This window comes from Anoplopoma fimbria, chromosome 19, assembly GCF_027596085.1.
Source record: "Anoplopoma fimbria isolate UVic2021 breed Golden Eagle Sablefish chromosome 19, Afim_UVic_2022, whole genome shotgun sequence".
Classification (NCBI taxonomy): Eukaryota; Metazoa; Chordata; class Actinopteri; order Perciformes; family Anoplopomatidae; genus Anoplopoma; species Anoplopoma fimbria.
In genome coordinates this window covers 23,588,501-23,600,738 of record NC_072467.1, presented here as the reverse complement: position 1 = coordinate 23,600,738, position 12,238 = coordinate 23,588,501, and the positions used below count along the sequence as shown (strand labels likewise).

The 12,238-nt window shown below is 40.6% G+C and overlaps 1 protein-coding gene across 4 annotated transcripts in view; it reads left to right on the top strand.

Moving 5' to 3' along the window:
- The window catches only part of mfge8b (milk fat globule EGF and factor V/VIII domain containing b), a 22,612-nt gene extending 13,765 nt beyond the window's left edge, over nucleotides 1-8,847 (top strand). For 2 of the 4 annotated variants that reach the window (XM_054619991.1, XM_054619989.1), the window contains 7 exons: nucleotides 3,883-3,996; nucleotides 4,909-5,090; nucleotides 5,275-5,430; nucleotides 5,835-5,979; nucleotides 7,305-7,489; nucleotides 7,583-7,738; nucleotides 8,644-8,847. In XM_054619991.1, coding sequence (XP_054475966.1) covers nucleotides 3,883-3,996; nucleotides 4,909-5,090; nucleotides 5,275-5,430; nucleotides 5,835-5,979; nucleotides 7,305-7,489; nucleotides 7,583-7,738; nucleotides 8,644-8,787 — 1,082 coding nt within the window. In that variant the 3' untranslated portion in view covers nucleotides 8,788-8,847. Of the gene's footprint in view, nucleotides 1-3,882; nucleotides 3,997-4,908; nucleotides 5,091-5,274; nucleotides 5,431-5,834; nucleotides 5,980-7,286; nucleotides 7,490-7,582; nucleotides 7,739-8,643 lie in introns of all 4 variants that reach the window. The other 2 variants (XM_054619990.1, XM_054619987.1) reach the window with 1 other exon arrangement.
- The last annotated feature ends 3,391 nt before the right edge of the window (nucleotides 8,848-12,238 follow it).

The window sequence follows — 12,238 nt, the reverse complement described above, 5'->3', positions numbered from 1 at the left end:
GGATCTGATGTCACCATGCCTTGATCTATTCAGAGTGAACCCTTTAGAAACACAGCTTTAAATGACATGCTCTGTAAATGTACTTTATGACATCAGAAGTTTCATCTCGGAGCTCTGCATCCCTCCAGAAGAGAGTGACACCCTGGCAGAGGTCCGATTCAAAGCTATTCTGGGTGCCACTGGCGCTCCTCGGTGTACTGCAGCCAGTCCACACAGTGCACAGCAAGCTACACATCTGGAAACCTTTTTGAGCCTTTTTTATTTATTTAATAACGCCGTTGTGGTTTTATCTGGTGGCCATAATGCCTTTCGAGCTACCCCCTTGGTTGCTTTACCATGGTAACTGCAACCAAGGGGAGATCAAAAATATGCAATTTCCTTATTTCATGTAGTCATTGGTTGGAAGAAAAGACTAACTTTTCTTCTGTGCAACAGTCCCATTGTAAATTTTGTGACTAAAAGGTGGGAGGTTTATGTTTTTAAAAAATGATAGCTTAATTTTAGCGCTTAAATTACTGTATTTAGGTGCTGAAATTATGGTTTAATTGGATACGTTTTTTGTTGGGACGCAATTTTCTCAACCAGCTTTTCTTACTTTCTCACAAACGCACAGAGTTGCTGCTCCTTGTCTTAGTCTTGTTGTCACACCATAAACACAACGGATGGTTTACTTTCAGATCTCAGTTTGAGTACCTTGTGGGCTGAGGCCTTTTAGTTTTTCGGGCCCACATCCTCTTGGCTGCAGCACCGATCCTGGACGTATATAGCTTTGCTGATCACCACATGCGCTGCTAGCTGACCTTGGCTTTGCATCGATCCGGATCAGGTTTCAAACAAGCCGCATGAGATTTGTATTGGTTTTCGCTTCATGCTGAGACAGATATTGACGCTCTGAATGTTGTGATAGTGTGCTGTTTCCGTTATGAGCTATAGGGTTTGTTGGATACAGGCCACGGAGTGGGGGGGTCTAGCACGTGCTCCGCCCTCAAAAATCAATATTTACAAAGTGTGCTGATAACGGATACTGCAAGTTTTTCACACTTCCACCCATCTCATTTCATTTCAGTGAATCAGAGTGTATACGTTTCAGGCATGCGTAGCCACGCTAATAAACAAACCAACAAGCCTTTGCAGTCACAATTTACCTGTTCCTACCCGTCTCAGGACTAGGGTTGCAAAGGGTCGCTAAAGGGTCCCTTTCTTAGGGTAGCTAAGTTTGAGAATGATAAAAATTTGATATATAAAATATCATACTTTTTTTAGGGGAAAATCCACATAAAAAAGCAATACTAGGAGTTTCTCCACAAAGAATCCCACAAAAGCTCCACTTTTAGTCTTGTGTTTACCTGAAATGTGCTCATAAGTCATTAAGGATGGAAAAAGCATAAATAAAGACTATTTCACTCAACAAATCTTGGTCGACTTAGACCAAAACAAAATGCGGCAGCCCTTGCTAAAAGTATATGCCCATTTAAAATGAATTTGTAACCATGCTCTACATTTAGCAGCATTCTTCCATCACATGTACAGACAATTGGCCAGAAAACCATTAAATAGCAATTACCCTGCATGCACAGTGCATTCTACATCACATGTAGCCCAAAATACTGCACTGTCTGAGCCAAAGGACTGCATGCTTTCATGTCAGTTTCGATTATAAAACTGTAGTGAATATATTTAAGATTTCTTTTCATGGTATTTCGTTCCATGTGGGATGTAGCTTGATGAGCATGTTAATTGAGGAGTTTTACTTCATTTATTTCCATTCATTCTTTAAACATTGGTTAAAACTGGTAAAACATTTATTTTATAAATTACACAGTTGTTTATTTTAAACCTTAAGTTTCCAAACAGCCTCCATTGTTGGCTTTAATGTGCCTCCTCCCTTTAGTTAACCTGACCACAAAGCTCATTACAAATTGTATGTTATTTGACAAATGAATGGATTTGTTTGGCAAATGAATGCATTATGTCTGCTTGTAATGTGCAAACAGGTTTGTTTCTATTAGTATATGCATGGTAATACAACTTTATTCCAGATATTTTCTGCTAAATCCCATAAATTCCTGTTAATTCCCATGGAAAATCTCCATCTTGAATGTTCCTGGAAATTTCAACCGTACTCAGAACTGATGCGTGCTCCTCGGCTTCCTCCTCGGCTGACCCCTCAGATAAATGGATTTGCTGACCAGTATGTTTAGTCCTTCTGGTGCCCAATCCTCTTACTGGAGAAGGAACCACCAGCTGACGCATGACGGGAGTTTCCTTCCCTCAGTCTGTCATCATCAATTACTGATTTAGGTCCCTGGGTCTTTGAGGGGGGTTATTCTCTGACATGGGAGAGAGATCTTGGTCTGTATGCCACAATGTGACGAGGACATCATGAAGAATGTCAACATTTTATCCTTTCGGCCTCCTAAAGTTGCAATATACGGCCAGTTTAGCCATGTTGAGAGGAAATCGAAATGCTCCCAATAGCGTATCATATGAAGTCTGAAGTTAGGAATGCTTTAGAGACCAACTCAAGTCCTGCATACAAGAGTTCTTATATTTCTGCTCCATTCAGCACCTGAATAATTCATCTTTTCAGCCATTCTCACTAAATAAGTGTCTGATTTTAATTAAATTTAAAGAACTGTACCCAACTGTATTTGGTCATTAACCACCAAGTCTTAATCCAAAGCTGACCTCGCCAAATTGATACTCGACTGCCTTTATTATAGTTTGTATCAGAGTTTTATTTTACACCCTGTTAATGTAAGTCAGTATCCTACATTTTTATACTTTAAACATTATATTGAATTTCCTGTGGCCTTTTAAAGAAGCCGCAGATAGGCCCCGATATTCCAAATATATCAGCATATCTGGATACAGACAGAGGTAGCTGCTAGCTATTCACTTGTTTCAAGACAGTAAGTTGATCAAAGAGCTTTTTTTACAGCTTGATATTTAAAATAATTCACTGCTGCTGCCAGAAATAGCCTGTTTAATGTGATTTAGTATAAGCTCCCAGAGCCAGAGGGGTCATAACTGTGGACCTCGTTATCCAGAATTTGTGGATACACATTTCAAAATGACTGTAATCCTCCTGTGACTGTGTGAAAATGAATGTTTGGTCACGGAGCTATTTATGGAGAGCGCATGTGGGTAGGGAGATGCTGCCGTGTGTGTGTTTGTTTGATAGAAACATAACATCGGTGCGCCTGGGTTGTTTGCGTGCATTTCCTCCCTTAATAACAGCCGCTGAGGATTAGAGCTTCAGTGTCTGATTGAAATCCTCCTTTTTGGTGTGCAGTCATCTATACAACCGGCTACATTTGTGCCTTGTCCCTAATGCCTATGCGGTCAATATATAGAGCGTTCAAAGCTGCTTTAGTCACACTGACAGTTCTTGTGTGGGAAGAGATGAAAAGGAGTTTCATTCTGCTGATTCGTTTTCCTGCTTTCTGACTCCTCTGACACACTGTTAGAGCTGGACGGATAGTGTTGGTGACGGCGCCATCAAGAGGCAATACAAAGAGTTACAAGAAAATGAAACATTCACTACATTGCACTAACATTTCCCCTGATACTAGACTCTTTTTTCTTTTAAACATCCTGATCACATGATCTCCTGGTGCAGCTGACTGGCAAGAAACAAGCTCCTCTTCTCAAAGCCTTTTTCTCTACTGCAGCTCCAGTCCTGTTGGCATGGCTACAACTAACCTCAGTGTGGAGCAAATGAAGAAATGTCGAACCCCGTCTCTTAAGCATGACATGTGATCTTCACTCACACTTCTAACTAACTCTGCTCTGCTTTCAGATTTGCTGTAAACTGTTGACCAGTAATCTGTTTAGTGTTCATGACTTTCGTTAGTGACGGTGTGATTTATCTCTGTGTAGATGTGAACGACTGCGCCAGCCAGCCGTGTGAGAATGGTGGATTCTGCAGAGACCTGGAAGGAGATTTCAAATGCCACTGCCCGTCTCCTTATGTGGGCAAACGATGCCAACTGCGTAAGTGTGACTTGTGACACTCCTACACTACACTCCTAGATGGATGGATGGATAAATCATGCAACCAATTACTGACATCTTAATCGCCCTCATTACTTTCATCTGAAAATAAAAGCCAACTCTATTGATCAACTGTGCATGTTTCTCACAAATACAATTATTTCACATTTATTCAAGTAAGCACACAAGATACATACAGTACCAGTCAAAAGTTTGGACACACCTTCTCATTCAACTACTTTGAAGAATGTAAAATATAAAACATATTCTGGTTTGTTGAGCATTTGTTTGTTTACCACATAATTCCATATGTGTTCCTTCATAGTTTGGATGTCTTCAATATTAATCTACAATGTAGAAAAAAAATAAAAATAAAGAAAAACCATTGAATGAGAAGGTGTGTCCAAACTTTTGACTGGTACTGTACACGCATACTGAATCCGTTCGTAATGGTGTACTCTTGCAAGTGTTACAGAAATATATTAACTAAAGTAAAAAAGACATTAATGCTGATAGGACTGGGAATGTGGCCAAGCTGCTGCATTTTAGGAAGAGCCTACAAATGAGGAATCAATACTTTATTCACTTAAGCTCACTCAAAGCACCGCGTCCTTAATGACTCTATGGTTTAAACAGCTGAGAGTGAAAGCTGAAGCATATGTGAGAGATATGAATGAATGAATGAATGAATGAATGAATGTGTATGAGACTTAATTTACGTGGCTATAAATTTAGACATTTCTCTTTTTAAAGGTTCGGTCTTAAAACATAAAGTAGCAGAATTGTACTTAGCCATGTAAACCTTTTATCAGGTTTTTGAAAGGGGACTGTATGCCAAATTTGCATTAAGGCCACAGTGGGAGATCTTACAATGACATCAGAGCCCCCCCCTCTCCCTCTTTTCCTCCACAGGCTGTATTTCTCTGCTCGGCATGGAGGGAGGGGGCATCGCTGAGTCCCAGATCTCGGCCTCATCAGTCCGTTACAGCATGCTGGGCCTGCAGCGCTGGGGACCTGAGCTGGCCCGCCTTCACAACAAGGGGCTGGTTAACGCCTGGAGCGCCGCTGCACACGACAAGAACCCGTGGATAGAGGTGACACAAAGAAATGAAGATTGTTATTTTCGCTAGAACTATAGACAGATACTATATATATATTGGGATATATTCTAAGTCTGGTCCCCCAGAGTCACTTAATGTTTTGGATAGTTCTCCTGGGGGAAAAAAAACCCTAATCTGACGAGAATTTTCTAATGACCAGCTCTCTCCTTAATTTCAGATCAACATGCAAAGAAAGATGCGCTTTACAGGTATCGTGATGCAGGGCGCCAGTCGCATTGGATCAGCCGAGTTCATTAAGGTCTTCAAGGTGGCCTCCAGCCTGGACGGCAAGACGTTCAACATTTACAGGACAGACGGACAGAGGACTGACAATGTGAGGAGATGCAGCAGAAAAACAGTGCACTACAGTCCATGTGTTTGTTTTTAAACTGATATTGTTTTGTTTTTTTGGCCATATTGAAAGATATGCAAGTGGAAATACATCAACCTAAATACACAAAACACTTCTCTAAAAGACTGACATTTACCACTAGAGGGAGCAACACAAACACACTGAACAGTACACAAAATACACTTTACTGGAACTTCATTGTGACATTTTTTTCCCCAACAACACCAGTTTTGAAACGGAGAGAGACGTTATGGTAGTGTATATGATACAAATAAAGTTTTCTTGAAAAACAAAGATTCATCGGAGATATCAATTATCAGTATCGCTTATCTACACAGACTAACAGCACACTTGACACAGTTTGCTAACTCCTCCTTTCTTTGTAGGCGTTTGTCGGAAACGTGGACAACGACGGCACCAAGACCAACCTGTTTGACCCTCCAATCATTGCCCAGTACATCCGCATCATCCCGGTGGTTTGTCGCAAGGCCTGCACCATGCGCATGGAGCTGGTGGGCTGTGAACTCAACGGTAAACTCACACAGAAATCACACGTGCTGCGTTGACATCCACACACAGTTGGTGTTCAGAATAATGATGTTTGTTCAAGACTGCGACAATCTTTTCTCATCTTAAGCCATTCAAACACCAGCTGGGAAACCCTGTCATACACCAGCATGTATCTCTTATGTTTCCTCACTAATTATTTACAGCCCTAGGCTCAGTGATTGATCGTATTTCAAAGGATGTTACTCAGATGATTGCACTGCTAAGTAATCAAAAGGCGTGGTAATCGAAACCATATGATCATATTTTACTATAGTAATACTGGTCTAGCGTACTGCACATGGATTCTAATGATTCATAGAGGTTCTTTTTTTTCACTTCAGAGAACGCGTTTGTCATATTTTTGTACTGCAACAAATGTTCTGCTCATCTTGCTGTTTCCTTTTATGTAAAGCCAGTGTGGCTCTTTGGAACTCGCCGTCCTCATTACACCGTTATATATTTGTCTTGTTGATGGTTGTCTCCTTCATCAGCTTCGGTGTCTGTTTTTCTCCTGTCAGTCATGCTCCCCAGCTTGTGCATGATTCCAAAATTGCTATATTTGAGGATAATTGTTTGCGGATCTCCTGTCAGTTTGATATGATATCAAAGGCAGCATGCATTCGTTTTCACCCTTTTTTTCCTTTTTTTTAAACACATAGAAACACAATTTTGGTGCATTTGCTTCAATGCAAAATACTCATTATGACAGTTTGTGGCCTGAAGGTTAGCGGCCCCTGCTTCAAACTCGATTAATTTGAGTGAATCAACTGAAGTGTAAAATAATGTTATGAAACTGAGAGGATGTTGCATAAAAAACCATTATACATGATGCAGGACAGTAACGGAACAGTTGAAGTTTTAAATATTTTGCCTGCATCTTCGACCCTTTGTTCATCCTGCATGCGCAGCTGCTTCACTAACCCACGCTCATTAAAAAGTCTATTACAACCTTTTATAGATCTTACAACAAGCTCCACAAGTTTGTTTCTCCTTATGATTGACATTCTGCTCATACTGATCATTTGAAATTCTGATTAAAAATATGGAAATATCGCAAACTTGTGAGCTCAGGAAAGCTGGAAAATGTACTTTCCTGGCTTCACGGTCACCCGTATTCCACCTCTCTGTCCACTGCATCTGGATCATCATCATCATGGCTGTTTGTGTGCTGCTTCACATCACTGGCTGGCCTCGGCCGCTTCCTGTCCGTCCCCTGTCCATCATTGTTTCTTTCTCTCTCTTTCCATCCCTTTCTTTCTCTCTCTCTCTGGCTGGTCTGACCTCCACAGTGTATTCAAACACTTCAGGTTGTTCAGAGCCGATGGGCATGAAGTCCCGGCTGGTGTCCGACCGCCAGATCACGTCCTCCAGCACCTTCCGCACCTGGGGCATCGAGTCCTTCACCTGGCACCCTCACTACGCCCGGCTGGACAAACAGGGCAAGACCAACGCCTGGACCGCCGCCACCAACAGCCAGTCGGAGTGGCTGCAGGTAGGAGACGAAGACCGGACAGAGCTGCACATTGTTGTTGTTTCAGTTCTCCCTTTGCTGTGTTCTAAAGCCAAACTGTTTCTGTGTCTTCAGGTGGACCTGGGGTCTCCCAAGAAGGTCACAGGAGTCATCACCCAGGGGGCCAAAGACTTTGGCAACATCCAGTTTGTCACAGCCTTCAAAGTGGCTCACAGTGATGATGGACAGTCCTGGACCATCGTGAAGGACAAGACCACAGGGACAGACAAGGTCAGTCCAGCTGTCGCCCGAAACAGGCTGACAAATGTTCAGGAAAAATCAAAACAAAAAGCAAAAATGGATTGAGCCAAATGGAAAACAAAACCTAAATCTACAGCGCCAGAAATAAAAGAGAAAGTAAATTTGAAAAAGATAAAATAGTACCTATGATCCATTAACTCAAGAACATGTGTGCAATGCACGGCTGCAACACAACATTATGAGGTCAGTAAAATACACTATTGAGACAATTAAACAAAAATACATCTGATAAGAAATGCAATATAAAAATATGCGCTTAATTAAAATAATTATGATAATCGTTTTGGATTACAGGACTAATAGTTGAGCTTGACGAGCTGGAACCAATTATGTTCACGCTGGTTTTGATTAGATTTTTGGATGCATCATAAATGAATGCACCAAAAACTATTTACTTGCCAAATTAAGTCATTAAGTCAAGGATGTGGAACACTGAAAGTTTCCTCTGACTCAATCGATGAAACATTCATAATTGAAGTTCAGTCAATGGTTTGAATTAGTTAGTCCGTAAATTTTAGGCGTTCGCTTGAATCTTTTCATATTCATATGCTCATTGTTAAACTCTGACTCTTATTGTCAGTCATCTGACATCCACAGGAAATGATTCTTAAAAACTGTACATATATTCAGTGTTTTGTCAAACATATTTGTCCGTGTTTAGCTTGGACAGCAGTTACTTTTTTTTAAGTGTGATCTAATTTTTTAAATTACATACAATATGTAAACACAACAATGTGAGAAAGTAAACAAGCTGTCCAAAAATGTGCTTAACTCATAAAGACACCAATATTTCCCATTAGTTAACAAGCAGAATAGATCGTAAAGGCTATCAGCAACTATGATCTGTGACGTTTTGATTTGTTATTCTCCCTCAGATCTTCCCGGGCAACAGCGACAACAACGTTCACAAGAAGAACATCTTCGATCCCTCGTTCTACAGCCGGTACGTCCGCATCCTGCCGTGGGAGTGGCACGAGCGCATCACCCTGAGAATGGAGCTTCTGGGCTGCGACGAGTAGCTCTGTCCTGTTCCAGCCTCCCCCCTCCTCCTCCTTTCTCTACCTCCTCCTCCCCCCACCACCCTTCCTCCTCCTCCTCCTCCTCCTCCTCCTCCTCCCTCCTGAGCCACACCTGCACTGCCTTGCTCTCAGCCCTAGAGGGCAGCAAACACCAGAGTAGCACACCACCACCCAGACCATGGCTGGTTGGAGGTGGGTGATGTTTCCCTTAACCACTGTTACCAGGGCTCGGATTGAGTCCAGCTCCCAGCGTCCCCTCTTTGTTTGTTTCCTGAATTGATCACTCTTCTTTTCCACCTGAACCAAATCTGTGATCATTTCAAGAAACGAAAGTATATCTTCTTTGTCTCTGAGCAGAGCTGGGGTCACATTCTTATCACACATACCGGCTAAATCAGAGGTGGTGACTCCCTCATCCCTGTGTCTGAGGTCAGGGGTAACAGGACTGCTGCTGTATAAGTAGGTGCTGCCTAGACTCTGACCCTAGATCAGTTCTACCTGGAACATTGAACCTCCAAGACCAACGGCTGGTGATGTAAATAAGCTCCACTTGTCAGCTTGCTCACGTCCTTATACCAAACACTTCACACTCAGAATATAAATTATCTTCACAGGATACATTGATGCTCACGGTTGATTCTTCTTCTTTACCAAAAAGTGAATCTACACATAATATATGATTTGTATATAAAAGCAGGAAGCCTTTAAATCTGGTTAAAAAAAGAAATGCTTGTTGCTCCTAGCAAATGATACCAAATAGTTTAAAACAAATCTCCTCTACTTTTGTTTAAAAATATAAGAGACTCAAACTCTCAATGTCTCCCACTGTGTGTGTTTCAGTATTGCCAATATTTCTCTGCAGTGGTTTGGACAGTAAAATCCTCAGTTAGTGTTTCCTACAGTACGTTAGTTTAAACTGCTTTAGAGGGTTAACAGCCAACATGTCAACAAAGTATTCACTCTGCAGCCAGACAGCCAAACAGAAGAGCGAAAATCCCACTATTTACACTATATTTATTCCTGTTTAATGTCAAGAGGCCTCATTTGGAGAATTCAGGGCAAAGTCACCAGCTCATCTTGTGCCAACACACCCTCAGATTTTTGCTTCTGTGGGTTTATTTAGAAAAAAAGAAACAGTGTATGGTGAACTGACACAGACAGAACAAAAGAAGATTCACACGCATCAAATCTCCTGTCGTTGTGGGACAATAAAGTCAATCTACCGTCACAGTCAGTCAGTTTAGCAGCCAAGCAGATGTGGTCTTAAAGCCAGAAGAGACGCCCTCATTGACAGACTGGATGTTATGAACAGGCAAAGTTTGAGATCATTGTCGAGTGAAAGAGGAGAGAAACTTTATTCCTCCTGAGGAATTAAACAATAGCACGTTCTGCTGTCATCAGCTGATATGACATCATACACAAGAACTATGAAGTCTTAGAAAAGAATATTAAACACATGACCGCTATAGCAGTATTGAAATGACAAAATTCGTTACAGCATGTGTATACAGTTTCGATGAGATAAGGTTATAAAATGGTTTATTTAAAAAAAAAATGCAACATCTATGGTCAGTTCATAGTTAATTAGGCTCATCTTTAGCTGGCTGTTTGAAGTGGAATGATTATAGAAAGAATCACTTGTTGAGATTCTTATCACCAGAAACACTTCAGATCTGGAAACTTCCACTTCAAATCCATTTTTTGCTGACAGAGATCTTAGAATGACATTTATTAAATCCGAGATAAACCAAGAATGTTTATCACTAATTGATTAGCATCACAAACGGGAGAGATTGACGGTAGTGTTGAGGCTGCAAGTGTAACATTTAGGATGGATTGTTATCGTCTCAGGTCAAAGCAGATCTGCTCCTAATGTACAGTAAATGCTACTACTTATTTGCTGTATTTCAAGTTGTGTTCACACAGTTTAGTTTTTTTTTATGGCACTTTGATGTTTGTGTTTTGTCATTTAAAATATATTAAAAAAAATAAAAAATAAAAAAAGGTATTGTTGAAGCGTTGAAGAACAAACATATTCATTATAACAAGTAGAACTAAAAGCAAAAGAAAAGAAAATACTCGCAGTTCAGTTTCTTTGTTGGATCAAACTGTGTGGGGGAATCCCTTACTTTGGTTGTACAGTGTTCATATGTGACATGCATATAGACGGTACTGTTGTACTGAGACCTATCCGTATTAGTAGATGTTAATGTTTGATGCTTTAAGGGTCCAACATTAAGCCTCCAGAGAGCTGAGGCCCCGCTGATAAGACTACAAGAGAGAAACCAAATCAAAACAGATTTTTTACGGTTCCACTGGACATGTGACACGACCCGCCACATCGTCTGCTTCTGCCGCCCCCCGTCACAGTATTCTAAAACCTTTTTCCACCCCCATGAATTATGAATTATGGGCTCGTGCAATATTATACCGTGTTTAGTTTTGATAACAATGAATATTAATTCAAGATCTTTTAAAAAATGCATGAGGGGATAGCGGTGCCACCGAGAGGCCGAGGATGGATGTTGGCGTCAAAAACACTGTACAATATTTATTATTGTTGCAGACGATACCTGAAGCAGTCGCCCTTGTTATCCACGTCTGCATGCATTTTAATGACTATTGTTATTAAGTTGAACCAATTTTTGAATTTATTGGTGACATAGCTTCATATTTCCTTTTTTTTCTCGATGTTCATCAACATTCAAAGTATTGTAGATATCTTTGTTTCCCCGCTGTTCACGTTTTCTATGATTGATCAAAAAGAAAAAAAAAGATGTGTTTTTATGGTATAATATTCTTGCTATACTGACTGTTGACCTCATAGAAGTTTGACTGGATTTGAAGCTTTTTTTTTTATTTCCAGTGTTGTGTTTCTAAGAGGATTCCTTTATGTTTGGCCTTTGTATCTTTAAAAAATGAAAAATAAATAAAGACTTAAAACAACAGACATTTTTAATCGCCTCTAAATGACTTGAATATATGTAGTCTACACTTTTATGTATATTGCCGAGTGGAATATTTGGATTATATTATATCATCCTGCTGAATTAATTGGAGCTGTTTTCCATTTAAAAAGGTGGAGGATCAAAAGAGCAAAAGCACTGAGGGGTCGTTTCGCCTGTTTAGCATTTAAACACCCCCAGGGGCCTAATCTCTCTTTATACCACTAGACAATCTTCCAAAGGTATCTTAACCCGAGGAGGAGCACGTCCTCGTCCTCATTACGGTCTCTGAAGGTCACACTAAAGTGGTGAAATCCCTCCGTAGGGGTTTGAACCACACACTCATGAGAGAATGCATTCATACTGTGACTCTGTGAAGGTTAAACGATGGAGGAACCTCATGAGTGTTTGGGAGTATTTGAGGGTAAAAAGGCTGTTTAATCACCAGATCAGTTCACCTTTTTGTGCTCAACGAGTAAATACCAGCTAATTATGATGTAAGACGT